At 48.7% G+C, this 26328-nt stretch overlaps 1 protein-coding gene across 3 annotated transcripts; it reads right to left on the bottom strand.

The window, feature by feature from the left end:
* Window positions 1–679: 679 nt before the first annotated feature.
* On the bottom strand, window positions 680–26328 carry zzz3 (zinc finger, ZZ-type containing 3). Of its 3 annotated transcripts, none has more exons than XM_064338155.1 (12): window positions 26171–26328; window positions 15574–17087; window positions 12807–12945; window positions 11170–11317; window positions 10779–10903; window positions 8667–8738; window positions 8141–8242; window positions 7383–7478; window positions 6621–6770; window positions 5265–5399; window positions 4768–4868; window positions 680–2215 (listed from the first exon to the last, which is right to left on the bottom strand). In XM_064338155.1, exons 2-12 carry the CDS (start codon window positions 17022–17024, stop codon window positions 2071–2073), a joined length of 2664 nt encoding a protein of 887 aa, XP_064194225.1. In that variant the 5' UTR covers window positions 17025–17087; window positions 26171–26328; the 3' UTR covers window positions 680–2070. The 3 variants fall into 3 exon arrangements, with proteins under 3 accessions (XP_064194225.1, XP_064194227.1, XP_064194226.1); XM_064338157.1 differs by lacking the exon at window positions 26171–26328 and adding an exon at window positions 25904–26065; XM_064338156.1 differs by lacking the exon at window positions 26171–26328 and adding an exon at window positions 25283–25697.

Raw genomic sequence — 26328 nt, 5'->3', positions numbered from 1 at the left:
CCATTTTTTTAATCGTGGCATCTCATACGAACACCAACACTACATAAAATCTGTAAGAAAGGTACAAAACATAATTGGTCAAAATACAGACATTAAAATGGCAGTAAAAAAATAAATTCCTAATTTTTTTGTTGTTGTCGTTGTCACCTTCTGTATGCGGTTATCCATCAAAACAAACACTTAAGACAATTTAATGATTTCTCTGACTGAATTATTAAAGCATAAAGGATGAGGCTTTCATGGCATCCAATCGGATTCTAGGTGAACTTCCACAGAGCCCCAGCCCTGCTGCAGAAATGATGCACAGGCGCCTCCTAGTGGCAGCTATCATTCGCTTCACATTAAAGGCAGTCAATTTAACGTTGCCTCAAAACAGAAGGGGAAGGGGGGGGGAATGAAAATATCCTTCACTTCACTTACTACTCAAGCCTGTCCCAACTGGAGAGGATACTGCCTTTATTAAGTCTATAGTGACTGGTTACAGGTGTGTGACTACAACGGTCAGATATATTTTGGTTCAGGAGCATTCGATCCACCTCGTCATGCAGTACAAGGACCCAAGATTCGTACAGATGCCGTGCAGTCAGGTAACGGGGGTGGGGCGGAGAAGGGGGGGGGGGGGGGGAGACTTCTGCTTTCGTATTAGAGGTTAATAAAGATGCGGGACTCATGCCAAATATAAAGACTATTTCCACATACTTTTATTTCCACAGTTCTCCTGACATTTTAACATTATTTAAGAACAGACTGTATACACAAATATTGAAGCGGGGGAGAGGGGGGGATAAACAAAACCATACAAAATGGTCTACTCAAAGCACAACAAAATCTACCGGTATAAAAGAATGTGGGTGTGTCTCTGCGCACTGCACCGACCGCCTCAGGTTTTTCCTTTTTTTTTTAAATAGGTGATTAAAAATACAATCGTTCGTTGATCTCGCGCAGACTGCAGAAATTAGGGAACTCAAAGAAAGGGGGACGATGTGTAGGCGGGTTCACGGACAACGTTGCCACGACGACTTTCCTTCAAAGCAGAGGCAGAGACGAAGCAGACCGGGTTTTCATGGTGGGGTGAGGGGGGGGCGGGGGGGGGAGGTCCAGACAAAATGGTACACTTACTACCACAGGCTACCGCTTTTTTCACCATATATTTGTATACGCCACATGATTACAACAGTACACACTGAGAAAAGAACGTCTCCGCGCCTCTCCGGTCCCGCGCGGCTCTTCCGCGGCTCAAGCAGCCCGCGGGGGGCTTTCCCGTCGCTTGTCTTCTTGGTGCTGTAGTGCTTCCGTGTCGGTAAGTGAAACGGTTTAGTGATGAGGTGTAAAGTTAAAACAAACAAAACAAAAAAAAAAAAAGAAGAAAGAACACAATGATTGGGAGGTGAGGAAAAAAGCAGCTCTTTGTGAAAGTGGTGGTCCACTGTGAGACATCGGTGGTGTCCATTAACAGGAGCTTCGTACAGAATTTGTCTTTTTTTAATGTTTCGTTTGTTTTAGTTTTTTTTTTTGTTTTTTTTTTTTACTGTATTAGCCAACACTGATCGGTTAAAAACCTAGACTGAATCAAAGTCACTGGTCCCTCCATCCCAGTTTCCTTTCAATTCGTGACGAGATCTCGCTGGTTCGCATATAAATACTCATCTACAGACACCTAGCTATATCGTGTTAAGTGTTACGATACGAGACCAGCCTCCTGTCCAAGTGAAATTGGGTTGACTACAGGACTACGAGACAGTGAGCTTGACTACACACCCTTTATAACGACGCCAGCGGAGGTTCGCCGGCCCGAAGCCGCGCGGAGAAGGCGCCTTCGGCTCCTCGGGTTCGGGGAATGTCGGTGTGCCTGTGTTATTTTGGAGACCTGTCGCTACGACGACCGCAGTGAGGCGTGGCCGGGGACTCTGCGAGCGGGGCGGCGCCCGGCGGGGGCGGGTCGCCCTCGGGCGGCGCCCTAGCCCCGCCCCCCCACTGCCGATCCCGAGCGCTGAACGTGGACGACGGAGCCGTGTGAGAAGTTCCCCTGTTGGACGCGGCGGGGCCCTGGAGCTGGCCTGTTCGCCCCTGTCATCTGTTGGCGGGGAAATAGTTGGGGTCCAGGTAGTTGTAGCCGGCGCTCTGCGGCAGGCAGTAGTCTCTGTCCAGGAACGACTCCGGCTGGAAAACGGGCTCCAGCTGGTGGCTGGGCTTGTGGGCCTCGGTCTTGTACAGGCTGTGGATGGAGAACACAGGAGAACCGTGAAGGAGCCGCTCTTCAGCACGTTACAGCAGGGTATCTCTCTCCTGCCAAAGACCGTCTCCATCTAAATCTGCAGGGCTCTACTCTGGCTCTGACCAACCTCTGTGTCTGGACTTTAGTTCCACCCACAGCCCGAGTAATTAAGACTGAAATAATTTGAGACTGAAATTAATTAGGCTAACTCATATTTGGTGTTGAACTGACTTTCCATATGAAGCCATTTTTAAAATGATACCTGCACAAGTGCATAGCATTAGTTTAACATTATAACATTAGTACTTGAAACGCATAGACCCTCTGAACTGCAACCTTCATTTCGCAACAGCTGTGGAATGATAATTTATGGTGAATTCTTAGGGGAAAATACTCCAGACTCTGGACCAGTACAGTATATCCCTATGACAACATGAAATCCCCATCTTCATAATATGAAATAAAATATAAGGGGGGTTGGCCTGTTTTGTAATTCTGGGGGTGGGGTAGGGTTAGGGTTCAATAGATGACACTCTTGAATCTGGATTAGTTGAAGTCCTTATTAACAGGTGTGATCATAACTGGGAGCCTTTTCAACAAAAAAAAACAAAAAAACCCAAAACACTGTTTCCATTCATTCCACGATAACACAATCGGTTTGCTGGCCGCGCAAACTTGCTAGATCAGTTTGTAATCCTGTTGCTAGGGAAATACTTCTGAAAAAGCATAATCAAAGAACACAGCGAAAAGCTTTCAATCACGCCCTTTCACCTCCTCACATTTTCTACATTGAAAGTAATAAAGCAAAAGGTCTTACAAGAGGGCTGCCCAACCCTGTTCCCGGAGATCCACCGTCCTGTCAGCTTTCATGGCAACCCACATATCTGGCACACCTGATTCTACTAATTAGCAGCCCAAGGAGATCAGTAGCTATTGAATGAGGTGCTTTGTTAGGGTTGGAGTGAAAGCCTCCATGACAGTAGGTTCCCAGGAACAGAGTTGGGGGAACATGCCGGAACTCCGTCTCAGTTCACTCCCCAGAAAACAACCCAACTATCCACCGACGATGTGGAAAACACATGGTGCATAGCACAGCCCATGTTCTCCTGTACATCCATACTGCCACACCGTTTATTGAATTACTTTACCATGCGCAACCCCAGTGAAGTAAAATTTTACAGTGCAGCTGAACAGCAATAAAATAAAAAAACCTGGATATGATAAATGTACTCGTATCTTAAATGACCATGTAATTATATCTATAAAAAAGCATGTCTTAGCTCAGTTATGATTTCATTTTGTTTCCTGCTACAGATAATATCTCATTCACAGCATTCTTGAGCATTATTACTCTAAGGGTGAGGACGAGGGACAAGCTCATCCAATCACACAAGCACCTCATTCTACTGCACAACTGTAGCCATCCTCCCTGATTAAACGGACCCTAACTTAGACTGCTTGAGCTGAAGAGGTGTCGTCGCAGTGCGGGCACTAAGGGCTGGGTGACACAGCAGCTCGATGGCTCTGGAGCTGCAGGGTCTCTGCAGGGCTGGATCAGCGAGGCCTGCCGCGGCTTCTCTTTAAAGACGACAGAGCCCGCCCCCCACGAGCGCCGGTCCAAACAGAGCTCCTCCCACCGGCTCGGACCGACGGCCTCCTTTCGCGGGAGAGAAGGGGCGAGAAAGCCCCGCCAAACCCCACGCTGATCCGCGCACCCCCTCAGGAGGCCGCCGCGCCCCGACCAGCAGAGACGGGGCTGCCCTTCCCAGCAGGCTTTGCACATTCAGCGGCATCGATGCCAATGCCTTCAAAAACGCAAGGCGCAGGGAAAAAGGTAACACCGCGGTTCAGTTAAAAAGCGCTGCACAAAGCAAGAGGCACAAAATAAACTGCAGACAAAATCACTGCAAAAAAAAAAAAGAAAAATGATTAAAGCTGTAACAACGCCATAACGACTAAAAGCTCAAACAAACGACAGCACTTTTAATGGGTCTGATCAACCGAAAGCAGGTGACGATTCTTTAAAGGTCTTTTTAAAAAAGGAGGAAGGTTTCCAGTGTGTGGAGCGGGCGCAGTCCTGAGGGAGTCTGGGATTCCTGATGAGGGGGGGGCCGGACTGAGTCACAGGCTCGACAGACGGACGGGCGGGATGATGGAGGAACGGAAAGGAAGGAAGAGAGCAGTGTAAACACGAAGCGGAAAAAAAGCAGGGGGAAAAAAACACAGCGAGCCAGGGGAGCTGCGTTTGGCGTGATGACTAAAGGAAGTCGGCTCGGAAGGCCGGGAGGTGCGGGTTCGACTCCCGGCTGGGGCGGCCCTTTCGTACCCCGGAGCACGCCGCTTAACCCAAACTGCTTAAGTGCTTATCCAGCTGTGAAAATGGATAATATGTCAAAATGTCAGCAATGGGAGGATTCTTTTCTTTACCCCCCTGTATTGGGCCGTCTGCCAAACGTACAAAGGAGAAGGGAGCGTGGAGCGGGCCTGGACGGGGAGCGGGGGGGAGCGGGCCTGGACGGGGAGCGTGGAGCGGGGGGGAGCGGAGGCCTTACCAGTCGGAGCAGTTGCTGCAGAAGTCGACGGCGAGGTCCGGCGGGCAGTCCCTGCAGTGCCACCGCACGCCCTGTATGGGCTCCGTCCCACAGCCGTCGCACTGCGCCAGAACAGAGCCGCGGTCAGGGGCCCGCACACGCAAATCCCCCACACGCCACACGCGTAATGCGCTGCATGCACACAGACAAGTGCACATGCACGCACACACACAGACACACACGCGTGCACACACATCCACACACACACACACACACACACACACAAACCCAGACACACGCAGGCACACACCAGGAATCCCAGTCCCACCCTTGCAACATCCCCATGCAACTTTTACACTATTTTTTATGGAACAGAATAGACAAGGCAACAGAGAAGCAATCTGTCCGTGATGAAGGCACAGCCAGGGATTCTCATGAGAATGGGGTCAGAGTTCCAGGCTGTTAGCCCATAACTCCACGGGACAGGGGTACGCTAGGGGTGCCAGGGCCAGACCCACCTTGTACCCCATGTGCTGCGCCAGCGCGTTCTCCGCTCGGATCTCGTGGATCTTCTGCTTCTTCAGTTTCTTCAGCTCCAGCAGCTCCTTGTACTCCGGCAAACCCCGGTATTCCACCGGAATGCCGTCCTCGTCCTGCCAGGGGGGGGCGGGGGGGGGGGGGGGGTTTAGTCACAAAGGTACTGTAAAAACGTGACCGTAAAAGTCACCACGATTTTTGCATATTAAAATAATGGTGAATCAAGGAGAAGACTTGAAAGTGTGCCGTTTCAAATGTGTTCACATTGACATGAATGCCCACCATATAGGAATGCTCCCTCTTGTGGCTGAAACTGGTATAACTATATAATTATGTAATCTATACCAGCTGAAAAAAAAAAGACTGTTTTGGTTTCAACAAGAATGTGTAAAGTAAAGCTAAACGTTCGGTGTTTGTGTATGGTGCGAACTCTCGCGCTGTCAGAGGGGAGCTTTAAAGGCTGCAGCCGGCCTCCTCACAAAGCCCAGCTCTGCCGTGCACTATCAGAGCCGATCTGCCTCTCAGAAACCCTACTCCCCGTGATCTCCGCAGAGCACGCTGACCCTTCCTTAAAGGTCGCACGCAAGGCTCGGCGCGCAGAAATGTCAGCGGCTGCCCGCTTCGTTTATCGGCTCCTGCCGTCGCGCGGTCCGCAAAAAAATGCAGGTCATGCTAAAATGCTATTTTTCAGAAAATGCGATTCCCGAAATGTCAAGGCATTTCAAAAGGCTCTCTTTTGGCCGTCGCTCGTATACAGCAATCTCGGCTCCTGTGTGGAACAGCTTTCGGCTGGGCCGCGGGACAAATTAACTCTCGAGGACAAATGAAAAATTCTAATGGAATCTCTATACTGAGAACATCAGCAACAAAAAAACGCATCCAATTCAAATGTTGGAGGCAACACCAGCATGTGCGTGTGTGTGTGTGTGTGTGTGTGTGTGTGTGTCTGTGTGCTCATGTGTGTATATAAAACACCACATTATAGAATTTACACACCGTAGCAGATATTAATTATATAAATTAACCCAGGACCCCATCTTAACACCACGTCTCTTTCAAAATGTTCTATGGGACCTTTAATGACCACTGTGAGTCAGGACCTTTAGTTAACTGCACTGGATTATTGGACTGATTTCATGCAGAGGAGAATGTACCCCCTACTGGCCCACCAGCTCTTCCATTCCCAGGAGTCCTCCCATCTAAGCACTAACCTAGCCCAGCATGCATTGCTGCAGCAGTTGTCTTGAGAAGGCCACATGGTGGCATGGCTACTGTGAGTGGAAGAGCAGTGCATGTTTTACTGTGGCTGCATCGCCCCCTGGTGGTGAAACACTCACAGAGTCCTCCGCCGTGGGGTCCTGCAGGCCGCTGTAGAAGCTGGAGCGGTCATCCTCGTCGTCCATGTAGACGGGCGGCTCGTAGGAGGTCAGGAAGGTGGAGGGCCGGTACAGGTGCTTGTTCAGGTGGTGTTGTCTCTTGCTGGAGGCCTGCGATCACAGTCATTGCAAGTGTCAATCACAAAGTCCCAAAAAGACATCAGCCACCAAAGAAGGTTGAACCTGCACCATGTACTGGGCACACAGTAAAACTGAACCCACAGTATTACAGGAGCACTGTCAGTGGCTGGGGTTCACTCTAAAGGGGAAGGCTATAAGAGCACACTAACAACTCCAATGCAGTAAGATCAGAGAAACAATTCAACACATTCATACTTTTTTAGGCTGGACTAAATCCAAAATCATACAGAAAATTCATACACAAATTGAGTAAGACTTTAAATCAATTTTCAAGCATGGCGGTCTTCACAAAATTCATTTCAGTACATTTCGGGCCCAGGTTGAGTAACACTAGCACATAGCCAGTGCCATGAAAAAACCTGGGTCATTTTGGTTTTCTAACACACATAAAAAATTCTAATCCAGCTCTATGTTCAGTAAATGTCAGTTTTTAAATGTTTTCTTAATGGTAAATTGAAAAAAGGAGCCATTTTTCCTGCTCGAGGAAACTCGAGCATTGTTGTGGATACGGCAGTGAAGTGCAGGCCGTAAATAAAGCTGACGTTTAGGCTGTAGCCCCAGCCTGAGGTGAGCAGGCCTTACCTTTTTGCTGTACATGCACAGGTTGGGCGTTCTTCCGGGCACTGGGATTCCCGCTTTTGTCAGTTTTATGAAGTACTTCTGCACCCTGCTGGCGACCTGAAAGCAGACACCATTTATTAAACGCTTTAGCGCCTTCTCACTCGGTCCACAGAATGAACAACAGCGGCTCCCGAATCGGGGTCATGAAGAAGCCCCAGCGTCCTCAGAAAAATGGAAGTAAATGCTCTTTGTTTAAGATATTCTGTTGACCAATATACTTCCTCAATAATTCCTTCCAATAATTCCTTAAATTACATATACTTTAAGATAAAATTAAACTTGTCACAGCCTTAATAATACTGCATTCAATAATTAAATATTTTATAAAATAGCTACATTACCTATATAGAATCATGGTATAATGGCATGATTTAGACATGTTTCCATATACTTGTGTGTTACACAGCAATGGGCAAGGTTTCAAACAGTGACCACTTTTATTAAGGCGGGGGCCCTCAGTCACAGTGATCAATTTTAAGGGACCAACGAATAACAAAGTTACTAGACTCACTCAAGCCCACAATACTTTTTCACTTTTACTTTTTGCAAAACTTATCTCTGCTCCCAATAAGGCCTGAACATTGACCGAAACATTCTTTAATGAAAACCCAAAGTCCATAATGACGTTCATCATGAGAACCATGGGAAATGCTGATCTCCACCGCAGCAGGGGGAACCTGAAGGCGGAGAGGTGAGGAGGGTTGGCGGGGTGGGGGCACCTGTTTGGCTGTCCTGTTGCCCAGCTCGTCCGCGATCTTCTGCCAGCGCTTGGACTCCACCTCCTCCGGGGGGAACTTGAGAAGCAGCTGCTCCAGCCGTTTCTGCGCAGACGCAGGCAGGAGAGCGGTCGGTACGCGGGCGAGACGGAGTCCCTAAACTCCCTACCGCCTGACATGAGCGCCATTCACATCTCAGCCTTCAGCAGTTCAGCAGGTAAGTCTGGCACCAGTGCCTGCTTAACATGCAACTCTTACACCTGCCATGAACTGGTTCGTTTCTGGGTTTGCAATGACTCCATACAGATTTGGGGAAAAAAATTCAAAATATAAAATTTTTTAAAAAAAATTATTATATTATAATTTATAATATCATGACTTGGGATGTCCCATGGATGTTTCTGAGCCTGGCTGGGGGTCCCTGCATTCGAAAAGTTTGCAAACACCCAGGTCAATTTCGTGACCTGGAAATGGATTCAGAAATGACCTTTGACCCAGGGGAGAAAGTCCCATGCCTCTGCCCCCCTACCTGCTCCTCCACGGTCCACAGCTGATTAAAGGTGTCCGGTTTATTCTGATCACAAACCCTCCCTCTTATCATCTGCAAGAGAAAAAAAAAAAAACTGCATTTCAGTAAAAGGTAGGTCAATGACGTCTGTACTGCTGGGGTCACCACAAAGACGGTTTTGCTGCAAAATACGAGTCCACTGAAATAAAACGACATTTTCTCTCAAGTCAACCAAATTCTCGCAGGGATGAGTGGAACGTTTCTCCGGGCTCTCCCGTGTGGAAGCGCTCGCAGAGATTTCAGTAAACAAACCGTGTCGGGTTCTTTCCAGCAGAATGCACAAGCAGGATCCTAATCAACGGGATCCTCTGCTGCCAATGATGCCAAACAGCAGCGCTGAACAAGAGCACCAGCGCAGGCAACAGGAAAGCCATTTGCAGCACGGAGCTCGGAAACGAAGCAAACGCTCACGCAGACAACGCTCTCGACGGCCAGATCGCGCTTTGAATCCTTTATTCCGAGCTGCTTGTTCGAGGGATCTCAATTCATCCGATCCCAAGAAACAACATGAAGAAACGAAGCCGGTGGTGTAGAGTCACTGGTAGAGCTGACCAGCCAGGAATTTTGTGTTATTCAAGGTAATATAATGGACATTATAATAATCAGGACCATACAACCCAATTAAGCAGCGGGCACAAGTGGCACTGGCATTACGGAGTGATTATTCGCCAACTATGATCGCTAATTAACTTTTGAAGCGGATTAACATGAAACGCTCTTCTACATGACAACGCGCGCTTCCAGCAGACGATATAATAAGAAGCGCACAATCGCAAACGTACCTGCCCGTGACGTACCCGCCACTGCCGACAGTGCTGCCGCTAATTAGCCTATTGTCCGTTCGTCATATCTGTTCTGCTTTTTCTGTTATCTTTTGCCCTTTAATCCATTCGTCATTAGTTTTGTTTTACTTTCGTTCCTTCATTATGTTGTGGTTGTTGCCTTTTTTTTTTTTTGCACAAACTGCTGAAGGGAACTAATAAATGGGAATTAATAAAAGAAACACTCCTATCAAGAGCAGGCAGTTTTGAGGGAAGCAGTCGACTGTGTTTTGAAATTAACTATTTTAGGCAGGCATTAGTATAATGTCAGATCAGTACGAACACAATTTGCAAATGTAATTAAAACTGGCAAATGTGAAAAAGAAACGAAAGGACAGCTTGACACGGATCCGAAACGGATCTGTTTGCCAATTGCGTTTTACACCATACAGACTTTTGGCACTGAATTTGCTCAATACATAAGAATTGAGTAACAGGGTCATTTGTGGTGGGAACAGGAACAGAAACAGCAACAAAAAAACAGAACAGAAAAAAAGGGAAAAGCCTGGTTTTATTTTTGTCAGTCAGACCCTGGAGCTGTTCAGTCTATGGACACATCAGTCTCACAGCACTCCTCTTCACTGAGCACAGAGAAACAGGAGGAACTCCATCTCAGGCACCCCAGGGACAAGAACATCAGGTTTCCATAGATACCATCTCTCACGCTTGCATGGACCGCAAATATACTTAAATCGGTACCAACTTGGAAGGGGGGTTGTGGACTAAAGCTACAGGACTTCTTCCCTGTAGGAAATATGAGCTGTCGGTTTCTCTTCTACCCATTCGTTTGAATTTCAGGGTGCGCCGCGTCGTTCCACGGCGTCGAGCGGACCGGTACGCAGCTGGTCTCGTTTCGTTACAGACGCGAGCGCGTCTTCAGACCCCGGGGTCCACCGCACGGCCAGAGCTCACTGGAGTAACCAGACCTCAAGATTCAGCTTAACGTCTACAGTCTGTCTGTTAGCGGCTGTTACAGCAAACCCCCTGGAGCGAGCCGGGAAGAGCCTGCTCATTCTGCCCTGACAGAGATCGGCACGTTCACGCACAGCTGATGGGACAGGATTCGGGTATCCATGAGCCTCTAAATGGACTGGGGCTAAATGTCCAATCAGTGCCTCTCTAACCGAAGCGAACCGGTCACAGTGTTTGGCGGTTGTGAGGCCTAGCGGGCAGCGGTGTGCAGTCGGTTATGACGGCTGACGGTTGGACGGCACTGCAGGGCCGCGCGGTGCGTTGCGGCGGTTGTGGGTACCTGAGTCCGGCTGCTGGAGGCGCTGTGCTCCGGAGCGTCACTAGAGGGCAGCGCAGAGTACAGCGCCGAAGGCTCTCCTTCCTTTCTGGAATCCAGAGGGCTTTTTGGTCGAGCGGGCAGCCCAACTGCATAAGACAACACAAGGGCAGGGTGCACATTTAATCCCATTTAACAACTTTTCAAAAATGTTGTGGGTGGTGTAAAACTTTGAGTGCTAAAAATATTAATTTCAGAGTAAATATAGAGCAGTGTGTGTCTCAGAAGCCTTTCCTGGTGCTCAACTCCAGAAGTAAATCTCCTTGCTTTTTCTCTGGTCAAAGATGGTAGTGGTACCCCAGAAGGGGCGCAGTAATGTGCATAAGCCCCGCCCCCTGCGTACGGCGGCGCTGACCTTTATCGAAGATGAGCTTCAGCCGCCTGGTGTTGCGCTTCTTGTCGCGGAACTCCCTCTCGAAGTCGCCCAGGCCCGAGGTGTACTGGTCCCACGCGATGTCCGGGAGCTGGACCACGCGCTGGGGGCAGGGCAAGCCCATCCCCACCTGCGCGAGAGGACAGGGAACCGCCAACGCGCTCAACAGGGTGGTCCAGCGTATGCGCGCGTAACAGGGAGAGAACTGGTCCACGGTGGCCTCTGACAGAATCTGCATTCCAGTCATGTACTCTGTCATCAACACACACTGAAGGCCAGCGCTTCCAGAACACGCATGTAAAGGGATGGAGGAGAAACTCCATTCTGTGTGATCATGCTGTGTTCCCACCGCATACACAGCTTCCTGTAACAGCGTCTCTGCCTGGAGGAAAACGCGCTGACAGCCAAACGCGTCGTGTTCACACCTCACAATTTACACAGAGGCCTGAAGTGCCTGAAGGTGGACGGTAACTGTCACCAAATGCTAATGCAGCAATCTAACAGGGAAACTAAATCGCAGGGGGAAGAAAAAAATCACATTGATCTATAAAGCCAACGTGTGCATTCAAACAGGCGTGAGGGGGCACGTTCCCCTTTGCTGAGGAAAAATAAATTAGCGCGCGTGAGCAGAGAAGAGCGTGACGTCCCTCTCACTGCCACAGCCCTGTATCACTCTAACCCTGCAGCACACTGCCAAACCCAGCACAGGCTGCCTCTGCCACATCACAGCAATCATCTGCCCGACTGAACCAGTTCAGCTCTCTCTCTCTCTCTCCCTCTCTCAGTTCCTTTCTCTCTCTGTCTCTCTCAGTCTCTCTGTCTGTCCCCCTCTCTCAGCCTCTCTCCCTCTCTCTCAGCCTCTCACTCTCTCTCACTCTCTCTCTCCTGAGGAAACGCAGACTAAAATGAGAATCCAGATGACGCTGGCAGCAGAGGCTGCTGAGTGACTGACAGCACGTCTACAGTCCCCCCCCGACGCTCCCGTGGAGCAAGACTGAGCGCGCTCCTGCCTGACAGGTTCTTCGCGCCCGGCACCGGGGACCTGGGGGTGCCACACGGGCTCTGACCGGGCTGAGAGCTGTTCGGGTTCCAGAACAGACACCCCCTCAGAACACCAGGGGCGTGGCGTGCTGTAGAGGATTCACCTCAGGGAAACCTGCCTAGTTAAAGGAGCTTAAAATAACACACTGCAGCTTACAGTCAGGTGTGATGTATGCGTCATCTCCCAAACCAAACGATTTCATACATTTAGCAAAAAGAGCGCAAGCATCCTCAGTCGTTGCCTCTCACTTTTCGTTGCCAACTGCAATAACCCACAAAATGAAGAAAACTGAATTCAGGGGATCGTCTGAACTACGAACATAAGAGTAGCACTTCTCTGTTCATTTTGACAATTACGAAACATTTTGACACATTTACCCAATTTCATCTCACAGAACATCTCATTAAGTCCATTTCAATAAAGCAACTGAAGTAACTAGACGAAAGCAAAGACCTCATAATGATAGCGCAGGACTTTTGTATACAGAATCAAACCACCAGACTGGCTCGTGATTGGTGGAGGCATCATAGAGGTGTGGCCAGCGGGCGGGGCCACAGAGCGACGGATGGCCCAGTACCTGCTTCTGCAGCTTCTCCACAAAGCTGATGGGGTCCCTGAGGGCCTCCCTCTGGTGGCGGGCCAGGGACTCCAGGTCCAGGACGGCTTGGGTGCGCTGGGCCTCCAGCACACTGATGGTCTGCAGCAGCCTCTGGTAACTGGATTAAGGGGGGCGAACAAACGCATTACTCAAACGGCCGCACGCCGCGACTTACCGCCGTCCTGGAAGCGCGCGTCGGAACATTCTAGAATGTCACATCCAAACCGCAGCCGGTCCCCGCTCTTGAGAGAGAACTGCACTAACGTAAGCAGGAAGGCCAACTGCAATGTTTTGACTAGAGCGGACAGCCAAGACGGGGAGTTATTACAGCCTGGACCTGCATAGACTGCGGGTGTCCACATGAATCATTTTCATCATTTACACCCAGGTTTCGCTGCACATCTTAACAAATTAACAGCCGGGGTCAGCGAGCGTGTTCCAAAAAAACCCCAAAAAATAAACACGGGGTCCACCACCAAATAAACAGAGTAGAAATGTGCGTGTTCAGGTACGCCAGGACAGCGAAGAGGAGGATGGAAAAGACTGAACTGTGACACACTTAAGTTACTGACAATAGAGAAACCGCAGCAAAAATCGCAGTGGAAACACTGATCCAAGCAGGATTACAGCGGGCTCGCCTCGTACTCCGGCACCTTGCACGGATTTACATCAGCTCCAGTTACAATTCCACGCGGCGGCTGTGCCCTCGGTCGTGAAGAAATTTGCTTACCAATTCTCTTTGAGGTATTGTGGTGACCCTGCGCTTGGGGGAGCTGGCTGGAGTGTATATATCCAGGGCCCTTTCTGGAGAAGCAGACTGCGCTATAGCACTCCGCAGTGAGGAGGCTTTTGTACCTGTGTGAAAGGAGCTGGCAGGCAGCCCTGGGGGTGGGAGGCGGGGGGTGGTGGGCGGGTGCCGGGGACAGGTGCGGCTTTCGGACACCGCCACCGGGGGGGCGACAACGTTGAGGGGCACGCGGGGGTACGGGGCCTCCTGGGAGCTGACGCGTTGCGCACTGCGGCATCGTGTGGACTTTACGCTAACAGCCTCGCCCGCAGCAAGCAAACCGGTGAAGCGAATGGACCTTCGGACAAGCAAAATGTCACAAAAGGCATCTACGGCTGTGCTATGAGAAAACAGAACCGTGGCTAAGCATTCTACTGGGCGCGAGTCTGAGTTAAAACGAATACTTTCCCTGGGGTCCATTTCAAATTCTGAGTAGACCTCTTCAAAGACACTATTTCACACTGTATTCAGTGAAATATACATGTCACGTGTGCACCTGACATTACAAAGGAAGATCCTCTGGAGAAAAATAAGGTTCTTCTAATCTTAAAAATGTATACAGTTGAGGCCTATACCCTTGCCTTACAGCCGGTCAAGAGTCTTTTCACATTGCGACACCACACACAGCACAACCAGAGTTAATCAACGTTATTAGACGACTACGTGCGGTCCTCCATATTTGGACACAAATCTGATTTGGGGTGGAGGGCTCCACCTGTCCCCTTATTGCCGTGAAGGCCAAACTCCTCCTTCAGAGGATGATCCCCTGCTGCACAGCCAGATGAAGCCGGCTCAATCCCACGGTGCACTGGGAACAGGCTGAACGGCTGTTATTACAAGACTGCCACAAAGCATGTCCTGACAAAAAAAAGCTGGCAATCTACGAACAGGCAAAAAAAATAAAAATAAAAAAAAACAGCGAATGATTCGCTCTCCAGATGAGCTGATGGTTACCTTGACATCACATTAGAAACCGTTCCCTGAAATTGCCATTTGCTGAAACTACAAATTGAGAGGGGCGAAAAGCACTTCAAACATAGCATCAGGAATTGCTACAACGCTATTAAATGCTTATCTGCCAACCATTTAAAAAAAAAAGCAGATCACATCATCATAACCAGCTGTTTGAATATGATGTAAAACTCATGTATTTGGAGACATTTCTGTCTGTCTTTGAGCTATAAAAGTCACTACGCTTACATTTTCAAGGCCTTTCAGGCTATGCATAAAGGTTGCTGCAGAGCTGTTCTTATTGATACAGCATTACCAGAACAAATATGGTTTAAGTAATAAGCAAGAATGGTTCCAATTTTAAATGGGTGATAATATTAAGCCCCAGAGGTCAGTCGCCATATCGTTTATTTCCTGATGATGTGCACTGTAGCCTCATGGTAAACGCATATTCTTCCAATGCAAACACGGCAGTGCAATGCACTGTTTGAACTGGGATGGACCATTAATTCCTAAAAGTCTATTTCTTGAACTCACAGGAACAAACCCAGCGCTGGCTGTCGCTCAGATCTCTGATCATATCAAACGACAGCTGCAAACAATTAAACGCCAAGAGACCTTGTTCTCCATTCGAAGACTGCTTAAACATTAGCCAGAGATAAAGAGAGGGAGAGACGTAGAGAGAGAGAGAGAGAGAGGGGGAGACCAAGAGAGAGAAGAGTGAGCACACTACAAAATGAAAAGATTTCATGTGGACTGTAACTATGTGTAGCAGCTTAGTCCTTTTTTACCAGACATTAAAAGAATATCTGCATTTTCATTAGTTTTTTTATTTTCCTTTTCAAGCTGAGCGAACGCACATTTCCATTTGCTATGCTAGGGCTGTAATGGCTCAAACTCAAAGGCAGACATGAAGAGGAATGAAAGCAGAAGCCACTGCGGGAGAAGCACAAAGTAAAGGCAAACGGAGAGCTGGGAGAGGATGCGGGTTGCCATGGTTTCACATACTCTTTGTTGTGTTTCAAAGCCAAGTGATCCGACTCAAAATAATACACGTCCGGGTCCTCTTCGTCTTCGTCTTCCTCGGCCGCCTGGCTCCCCGCCGGCTCTTTGGTGGATTTGGGAACGCTGGCCTCCGACACGCCCGCCTCCCCACCCGCCGTGTCCGCTGCCTCCCCGGAACATTCCGTGCCCTGCCCGCTGGCGGGGCCCCGCCCAGAGGAGGGGGGCCCGTCCGTTTTTGGGGAGGCCTCCTCCTCCGCCGGCCCCGCCCGGCCGTCGTCCTCCTTGTGCGGGCCGTTGCCCACGGAGGGGGAGGGGGGCTTGGAGCAGGCCGGCCTCCGGGGCGAAGTTCTCAGTGTGTATCTGTGTTCTTGAGGTTCGGTGAAAGAGGGGGCGTCTGCGAGGGTGGGGGAGGGGTCGGGGGCGGGGTCTGGGGCCGCCTCGGGCTCGGGGGCGGGGGCGGGCGGCCGGGCTTCCCCTGAGATGTGTGAGCCGCCCCGCGCCGCGCCCGGGCCGCCGTTAGCACTCTCCGGCGCGCGCTCCTGCGGCCGGCACCCCGCGTCCCCCACCACGTCCACCTCCTCCTCCGGCTCCCTGGCCGGGGGCGGGGCTCCCGAGGGGGCGGGGGAGGGGGTGGGCGGCTCCTCAGCCATCACCGGGCCGCCAGGCTCCACCCGCTCGGGGTTGGAGTTTTTACAAGGCACATGGGGGTCCGAGGGCGTCGCGGAGTCCGCCTGGCCGCCGTTGGGCAGCGCCAGGGTACTGTTCCTCTGGCACTCGTCGGAGGGCACGCGGGCGTCCCCCGGGCTCGGCTCGGAGCTCTCGGGGCAGGCCCCCGCGTCCGCCGACCGCCGCCCGTCCAGCCCGTTGGCGACCTTGCGGGGCTCGTCGGCGGACGCCGGGGGGTCGTCCCCTTCCGCCGCCCCGCCCGCGTTTTCCTCCCGGTCCCGCTCGTCCGGCGGGGGGCGGAGCCTGTCCGGCCTGTGGGCGGGCGTGTCCTCGTCGCTCTCCCCGGGCGCTCGCTCGCCTTCCGTCGGGTCGCGGGCGGGTCGCTCGGCCTTGCCGGGGGAGTCCTCGTCGGACCCGGGCGCGTCGCCCGAGCGCGAGCAGCGCTTCGCCCTCTTCTGGATGTGGGAGGCCTCCGCGGGGCCCCGCCCCCCGCCGCCCTCAGGGCAGTCCCTCTCCGAGCAGGAGAGGACCCGCTTGCGGGGGCTCAGCCATTGCTCCTCCGGGCCCTGCCGCCCGGACAGGGGGCCCTTCTGGGGGGGCTGCGGCTGCTGATTCGGGGGGCACTCCTGCCTCTTCTTGGGCGAGCGCGCTCGGGGCAGCGGCACGGCCTGGGACTCCTCCGGCTGCGCGATGCTGCGGTTCCTGAGCGTCCGGCCACAGAAGTTCTCGTCCAATCCATTGATCCCCACGGATGATCTTGTAACGCGCGTGGAGCGAGGAGCAGCCATGCTATGGCGAATGCCTACAGTCTCCACATGGTGGTCCGCTCCTCTCCAGCAGATTGTGGGCACCTGGAGGACACCCACAGAAAGAAGACAGAAGAGGGGAGGGTTAGTCAACATGGAAGCTGGGGTACATTTTTAAGATGGACGCCTAATAGCGTCAGTTCTCCAAGCCTCGAGTTGAGTCACCAGTACGATCCTCCCGCTCAGCCACTCCAGCTAATGTACCAAACGGACAGGCCAGCGGACACGAGCAGACCACAGGGACCCAGCTGACCAATGAGGACATGCCGCTGCTGACTGACTGACAGACTGACTACCTTCATCTGTAGCAGAACTACATCTCTTGGATGCAGTCTACAAAATATAATGAAGGATTGAACTGGAAAGGGACTGAAGGACTGCACTTGACAGCCTCTCTGAGAACCAGCATTACTCCTCAAGCTTCGAAAGGGGCTTGACAGCTTTTAAAATCCAAAATCCATTTAGTGTGATGTGCTGCCGTACGCTGTACAGCACTGTGCAACAGGCCCCTTTTCTTACAGCAAGCCAAACAGAAATAAAAGCAATATGATACCTAGCATCTTCATTAACGTATACATACACATACACACACCACAATTAACATAAATATTAACCGGGCAGATTAGCATTAGATTTTAAGACTTTCACATGAGCAAGCCACCGGATCTCCCACAGTTAATCCCATCCTCACACCAATAAGAAGAGAATCTGATAGACTTTATTGCTACGCACACAAGGCAACAGTGGAAATGTCTAAAGGAAACCCCCCGTGGTTTCTGACAGCTGTGGGGAAAGTAAACATTCCTGATGGGAAACACTGAGTAAAGGCACCAAATTAAAGTTTTAAGGCGTAACGGAGGATAATGTATCACACAGCAATGTTGTCAGAAAAACGTTGATCCATCTGAACCGAGAGTGTAATGTAAGAAAAGAGCTTCGACAGCCATGGCGTGGTTATTAGCGTTTAGATATAGCAAGCTGAGGTTCTCATGGGAACTTGCATGAAGAACAGCTCCACGCATTCAGTCGTTTACAAAGTGACCTTCTCACAACAACTAACTCTCTAAAACAGCGAAGACTCACGTGGACAGTGTGCACTCTAGATATCAAGCAGTGTCTTGTCCCCATCAATGTGTACACTCCAGAGTTCAGTAAAGGCCGGCAGTTGACCAACAAATTCCTCAACATCTGACCAGTTTACACAAAAAAACCACCACCTCCATGCTATGAGAAAAACACACAGGAACCCATCTGCAGTTATCTGCCATTTAATTCTCTCTCAACGGAACCAAATCCATTCCAAACGGACTCAAAGGACTTCTACTGCCAGGGTTTCTGCTCTTTGAGTACGAGAACTTTACAGCTGGACAGTTTCCTTAACTACAAAAATAAATCTACAGTGGCTAAGGAACGAGAGCATCGTCGTAAATTACTCTCATCAAAAAAAAAGCCTGTCATTCTTCTCTTTCCTCTTTCAATTAAACGCCTCTGAAACCAGACAGTCATGCATCTTATAACTGCAAGCAGAATGGACCTGACAGGGAGGAACGGGGCCGGAATTAAATTGAAATCCAGCGAGTTATGAATAATGGTCATGACAGGACAGGAGCCTACAGTTTCTGAGCTGAGAGGAGCATTGTTTAAAGAGCACACTAATCACCCCCCCCCCCCACCCGCCATCATCGACAGACAAAAAATGTGTGGCAAATGTACTCTGCCACACTGTGCGGAGGAGGAGCCAGTTGCTGCCAGTATTTTATTTATTTAGTTATGGCCTTTGAAGAGCCATCCCGCGGGATTCCATACAAGACCTGGATGTGGCCATCGCAACACTCAAAACTCTTTCAGCAGGACAGGTCTGTGGGCCGCATCCTGGCTTCACCTTTAACGTTGCCTGCATATTAGCAAGACGTCCTCCGACATCTCTCAACATCCAAGAATGCCTGTTTACTGTCGCTGTCCTCACGGGGCTACCAATGCTGGTAGCCGCCCAGGGCTTTTTCCAACGACTCCGCGTGTCGCGTAAGGTCGTTCTTTCTGGACGTCTTCGCGGTCAGCAGCACAAACAGAGCTGGACACCGCAAAGAAATTACAGAGTAGATCTAAATTTTATTTACCACAAAAAAATATTATTTTTTGATAATTTGAGATGGTATGTGGTATTAATATATCAAAGTGAGCTTGTCATTTTCAGCCGTACAGGGAACAAAATGAATGTCCGAAGCACAAAAACACGTCCACGTTAAGAGCCTGGAAACCTTATCGCCGAGGCAAACTCTGTGAACTGCATAAATGAAAGCGGACAGCAATTTCTCACATTTTGAGAGACTGCGCGTTCCCTGCTGAGCATGGAGCTTTTCCACTCGCAAAATTGCAATTTCTGAACAGTAACAGGGCTGCACAGAACCGAGCCATGGACAGTGTACAAGGCTTAATATTCCACACTGACAATCACACCGACACATCCTTGTAGTGTATGACTTTGAGGATCTATGGACCGTTTGCTCTAAACCGATGCCAGTAAATAAGACAATGGGTAAAGTTGCAGCACAGAACCAACACAAAGCATATCAATTTGACCATGTTTATCCAAAGAGCCAGACAGTTCATTAGTTCACCATATAGGCCTGTAATCATTTTTTGGATCTTGTGGTGGGAATAATTTTTGTGCATTATTAAAGGCATACTACACAGGATTTCTTAGCCTGTGTTTACAATCAAAGTACCCAACTGAGTCACAGACACACAAATTCATTAGAAACCACTAGCAAATTTCTCCCGAACTATTACTCAGGCCAGACATTGGCCAAATATCTGACCAATCTACCACCACAAATTGACATAACACCGAAGAGAAACCTAAACTTTTGCATGGTTATGGAAGGAACAAAGGTGGTCGCCAAACCAAGCGTTGAACCGCAAGGGATTTTTAAATAGCAAGCGCGGTTAACACGGCCTAAAAAAAGGACAGCACGTGAAGCGATGCACCGCTGTGCCGGGCGGGGCCTCGCACATGGAAGACTCGCACCGTTACGACAACGGCCGCCGCCTGGGCCATCGCCACACAGCAGGTGCTCTCTCGCCCACCAGAACATCCTGAAAAACGAGGAGCCTCAAACAAAACTGCCCCTCAACTGCTATAAAAAAATAAAAAAAAGGGAGGGAAACTGAGACTACAGGGATGTAAAAAGTAACACGTATACGTATGAGCCAGGCCAGGTTTTACGAGAAGCAGGTCTGGGGCACCGAGCATAAACCGCCTGTTAGCAGTGTTCCAACCCACTCACGCTGAGAGCTGGAACGGCTCAAACCCGCTACGCACCGGGAAAGCCGTTTCCATCGCTGCATTAATTTCACCTCCACAAAACGTAGGCAAATTTCATCAGATGTAAAAGAATTGCCAGGCAGGAACATTTCCAACTGAAAGAGTACACTCTAGTTTATTAATTGCGACGTTTAGGTTGGACAGGTTTAATAAAAAAAGAAAATGTATGAAATCTACAGTTCTCAAAGTGGATATTTAGATCTGTAACCAACCAAAAACAACCGACTTTCATCAAAATCAGACCCTCCCCTGAGCTCCTGGTCAGGCTGGCCTGTATCCGACCGCACGCCGCTGGGGAAGACATTTCCAGAAACAATGCGAGAAATGCGACCAGTAGGTGGTGAGCAGTGAATGGACAACAGCAGCGACGTGTGGATTTACTGCAAAGCCCAACTCTCACAGAGGTCACAGAGCCGGGAGGAGGAGGAGGAGGAGGAGAGGAGGGGAAACGGCGTGGTCACGGTCCACAGCTCCAGTCAATCTCAACGCCCCTTTGAGCCATTAAAGATGAAATGGCGCGCAATCGGCCCATCTCCTGCCCCAGCAGGAAAGCAGACTTCATTTCCCTCACTCGCAATTAACGGTTTGTCTGAGTTTCCAAAACAACACAACTACTGTAGTTCTGTTGTTTTCATGCCTGTTTTCACAGAAAGGGGCCAAGGGGTGAGGTGGGGGGCTCGCTTATTTTCAACTTCCTGATTCAAGGCCCAAGGTTCTTTAGCAACGCGCTGCTTAACTGAACGCTCGCACGTCAAAGTGAGAATGCGACGGCTCATTACCGCATTTCGCTTATTGAGCTTAGAGGCACCTTTGATTAATGTGTTGGCAAGGTCGTCCATTAATACATAAAACAAGAAGCAGACTCGTAAATCGCCGGTGGAAATTTGAATTTAGAGTGCACTGCACTAAATGAAATTCAGCCGGCGCGACTTCTCGCGCAAGCCGTTTGCACGAGGAGGGAAACGCGGAGTTCCACGCAACTCAGTAACCTTGGCGGTAAGGGCGGAACTGTTCTGACCACCTGCGACACGCACGCACTGACACTCGCGATTTCTTGGAAAAGGTCACACACTGAGCAGCGCCACGAACGCGTCCGTGACAAAAAATATGGTTTCCATTTGCACCGAGCAGCGCTGGTGTCACGGACACAGCCCGTCTTCGCATCAGAAACAGACAGTGCCGATGACATTTCACCAATTTAAGGCTGACCGGCTCCTGCTGGGAAGTCTTAACGTGCACCCAGGCTCAAAGTGATGTCCTACACCGATTACCCAGCGCCAGCTAATCGCAAACACTCCAACATGCGTAAACTCTGAGAAGGAATCAGGACCTACTTCCAAAGCATGCAGATTGATTTGCTCCTCTGACTCCAGAACATAACCGTTTGTCTTGTTTTTTTGTTTTTTCCATATTGTTGACTACACAGCTAGTTACTGACATTGCAACCAAATATAGAGAATGCCACCAAGAAATGGCTTCATTTGTAATATTGCCCTCCTGTTTATTACCAGCAGCTAGCAAAAAGTGTCAGGCTTCTACAGTACAAGAGCTACTGTGAGAAAATAAAAAAGTGAAAATTTTAATTGAAGGTCTAAAACCAAAATGTTCCAACAATCTCAAGCAGCCCGCTTCATAATGACATGCTCCATTTTACGAAGCGACACTTCAACGTCGATTGCAAGCCGCTGACCATCGAGCGTTATAATTTGTTTTGACGGGAGCCTGTGAGGTGGATCATCCGGCTAAGATACTGGGTTTTAGAGTACGGACTCAAACCCCAGCTGGGGCCGCCAGCCCCCACAGGGCAGCGTAGCGCACTGTAACCCAGAAAGGAAGGGTTTCAGCTGGCAGGACTGTCCGCAGCTCATCGCTCAATAATGATTAATCTGGTCAAATGGGTGCCTGCACTCCCCACGCATCAACTGTGCATTAAATGTCTTTCAAAACACCGACTGCAACATTTCAGCTCTTACTGCGACAGTGAGCGGGAGCAAGCGCTTTGGTGGAGAGTGCATTATTGTCAAAGCACTTCGGAACTGACAGCCATTCACATACCGACCAAATTACACTCTGAAAAATCTTCATCTTGCCACTCAGCCATGAAATACTAGTCACCTGGAGAAGATTCTACATTTATTCCACAATCCTCTATTCACACTCCAGTTAGGAATTACCCAGTGATCCACAGAAAGATAATGTGAATTGACCATGCATAACAAAATATGGCAACAGGGGGCTCATTGTCTGTCTGTTGCATTCATAATTAGAGCAAAGATATGGGACAAAATATTCAAACTGACCAACACCAGAATAACTGCAACATCACCCGCTACCTTTAAACACGCTTCTTCAGACATGACTGAGTGGATTATGAGCCTGTTTGCAGGCAGGGTCCATAGGCTACATGTTCATATCGCACTACCATACATAGTGCGCCTCAAACAAGATCTCTACTTATAGATACAGCACTCAAAGGCACAGGCGTTGTTTCCAGGTGGCAACTTTACTCCTCAAAATAACATCTACTTCAAAAATCTATGCTATTTTCCTCTACGCTATTATTTCTTCAACAAGTTTACATACAAAAGCACCCTGCTTTGTTAAACAGGAACTGTGTTCACCGGCAATTCAATACATATACACCATTTTGTTACAAAGGTGCCTATTGCTCAATATTTAATTCATCAGAATTTTACAAGGCTCTAAGCTGTAACACACACGTGTGCTTGCACATGCACACACACACACAGACATATAATATATATATATATATATATATATATATTCTGTTTGTTAATATAAAACTGGAAAACATTTCGTGTGCAACAAATAATTCTGACTTAAAACAAAGTTTTTCTCCAGACATGATTAGGTTTTAACCAGTATGCAGTATTTACTGCAGCACTGGGAAACTGTCCCACACCCAGGGAATCAGGTTTGGGTTGGCACCCAGCCTCTCAAACATCTCTGGATTAAATCAAAACAATCAGGGGTCAGAGGTCATCCTCCATGATCTAATGCAATCGGTTTTTTACAGGTCAAAAAGTCATGAAATTTTTCATTTCAAATACCAAATCGCAACAGGACCCCTGAGAGCTCTTAAAACATGCCTGTTTGATCATGCAGAAACCTAAATCTAATCTTCACCATGCAATTAACTACGCTTCAGAACTAAGCCTTTCCTGGGATTGTAAATGTTTGTTATGGGAAAATCGAAACCAGATTATAATCTTAAATCATCCGCAAATGATCAGATAACACCACATGAGACAACAGCCTGGAAAAAATCACTTGATCTATACAAATGATACAACAATGTCATAAGCATACGCACTTACTGTACGTCGATTTTGATAAAAAGCATCTGCCAAATAAAATGTAATAAGCAAGGTGTATGCGCAATCGTACACTGGGAACAGTATTTGACCATTCTTTTAGAGTCTGGGACCATGATGACAGAGAAAGCAGTGAGGAGACAGACAGCCAACAAATAGAAACAGTACGCATAAATTGCCATTTCCTTTGCCAAACAGGAATTATTGGTCAGAGAATGTCAGGCCAATCTCATGATCGGGAAATATAATCAAGAGCGGATTAACTGCCACAAAATAAATCCGTGGTAAAACTACAACGTGCACGTGTGCAGGCAAGGACAACCCACAGCATCCTGTCTGGTACTGTACTACTTATTGTTTTTGCAGCCAATAGCAATGCATCTTGTTGAAATGTGCCAGGGGTGAACAGCATGCAAATCTGGGCAAGATCCCCTGCTTAGGACGTTCTTGAGTAATAACAATAAATAGCACAGCAGGAGGTACTAAAGTCAGGAAAAAAAACTGCTAAAACCGTCTGCTAGTCCTCACTAGACAGTCTTCTGTGACCTTGGCATTTAATGCATGTAAAATAAAATGCACACACGTGATGTTTTGTTTAACTGGAACTGTTGATTGCGGGCTGTACATGACTCCTTTCAATTTTAATTAAAAACGATATATGGCTTACAGCACAGTTAGGCAAGCATTGCCTTAGCGAAGACATGTCAACTCATAACTTTTTTCCACAATAAAGAAGTGAGCTATCGTGAATATGATTCACTCCGTTTAAAGTACAAATGTTTCTGCAATTAACTTACTACATTAAGACCCGCCAGCTTTGTAAGATAGCAAACTCATGGCAAGCTAAACTCGCTGGTCGCAGAGAAATGAAATGGCCCCCAAAAGTGCCCATCTGGAAAAAGGGGCCAGTGTTAGCTAGCTAATGCTGGGTATATAATGTTGGCTAGAATGTTGAGGCTGATAACACCAAACCTTGCTGGTTAAAGACTTTTATAGGTTATAAAATATAGCTAGTTAATGTTCCATAAAAGATGCGGTTGTACGGCTGTTGTTTTGACACTGCCATGAAAAGTAAGTTAATCGTAGATAGGCAGAACTGTAACGTGAGAACTAACGTATTATTGTCAGCTATGAACATAAAATGTGAGATCAAAGTAATTGACTAAATGACTCGGTATGAACCCATGGAGTCGCACGTGTTGGAGAGCTATCTAACTTGGCTAACTAGCTAGCTGAGTAACTTCCTGAATAATTCTAGCAAGCTAGCGGTGCGCGTGGAGAACATGAACTTTAAAATTAACATTGCATTACAATAGCTAACGTTAGCGCGCTAACTAGCTAGCTACATACCGTAGCTAACTTGCTAGCCGGTCACTGCAAGAACGTGTCTGATATTTTGTGGTAGCTACATCAACAAACTAGAAAAACGTGAAGTGTAAGCACAAGATAATAATCACGGACAAAACAACGTTCGCCAGTAAGAAAGCTACCACACATTAGTGATTAGGCTGTTAGCCATTAGCCAACTAGCAAGCTAGTAACTATATAGATTAATGAAGATCAAAGACAGTTCGTAGTACCCTCCTTTTCTTCTTCGTGTTACGGGGGACCTTTAGAGCTCTGCAGTCTCGGTTACGCTGAGCAAAGGCTGCTTTCCCCTCTCCTTTTCACTAAAAAGCGGCCCTCGGTGGCTAAAGGAAATACAGGGAACGGGCTGGAATTTCAGCCGGTAGAGCACACTCTACCCCGCCACTAGAATCTGAGCTTGACGTTGTTGAACGGTAGCTAGTGTCTGTGTGCTCATATTTAGCTAGCTCACGCTAGCTAGCTAGTTACTTATGTAACTCGACTGGTTTCTCAATTAAGCAAGCTTCTCACTATAAAACCATTAGTTAGATCGTCTCTTTAAACCCAGCAATACTTGCTGGACAATAATCTACCGCTACACAAATGGAAAGAGAACGTGCAAAGCTTGGTCGCACCCTTCTGCATGATGCACCACACTGACACAAATTAAGGTTGCTGACTGAATAGCCAGCTATGCGTTTTTCCGTTTCAACTCTCATTTACAGCTTCTAAAAGGCTGGTGAAACAAAAACGAACCTGAAAACCAGATATATTTTGGTTCAACTGAAATCCTATCGGGACAGAGATGAGGAAGTGTGTTTGAAATGTTTACAATAGCTGCAACCTTTACTAACCTAATTTAAGGGACCAGATGGCCTGATCGTGATGACTGCAAAGAGGGAGAAACACGCAAGGAGCAGGAGCGAGGGGGCAGCTAGACGATTGTTTTAGAGCAACAACTTTCCCAAAGCGCTCATACGTCAAATGCCTAACTGCTGAACCACTTCTTCTACATCTACAGTATGCTCGAAGTTCTAATTTTACTCGTAGATGTATTTGATGACAACGACGGGATCATTTGATTTCAAAAATGGTATTTAAAGCTCGAGAATTACACTTACCTCACTTCCGCAAATGGTTTGCAGCACATTCGGCCGCCGCCATGTTTTCTATCCCCTGGCTCTGTGTGAGCAGCCGAATCCCACAATCCCGCCGCGCTCTACACACTGCGATGCATTTTTTGCAACAGCCGAGCTTGCAACGTGCAACAGCAAGACAA

Source organism: Anguilla rostrata, chromosome 6 (assembly GCF_018555375.3).
Source record: "Anguilla rostrata isolate EN2019 chromosome 6, ASM1855537v3, whole genome shotgun sequence".
In the NCBI taxonomy this organism is placed as follows: Eukaryota; Metazoa; Chordata; class Actinopteri; order Anguilliformes; family Anguillidae; genus Anguilla; species Anguilla rostrata.
This window is presented reverse-complemented; position numbering and strand designations above follow the sequence as displayed.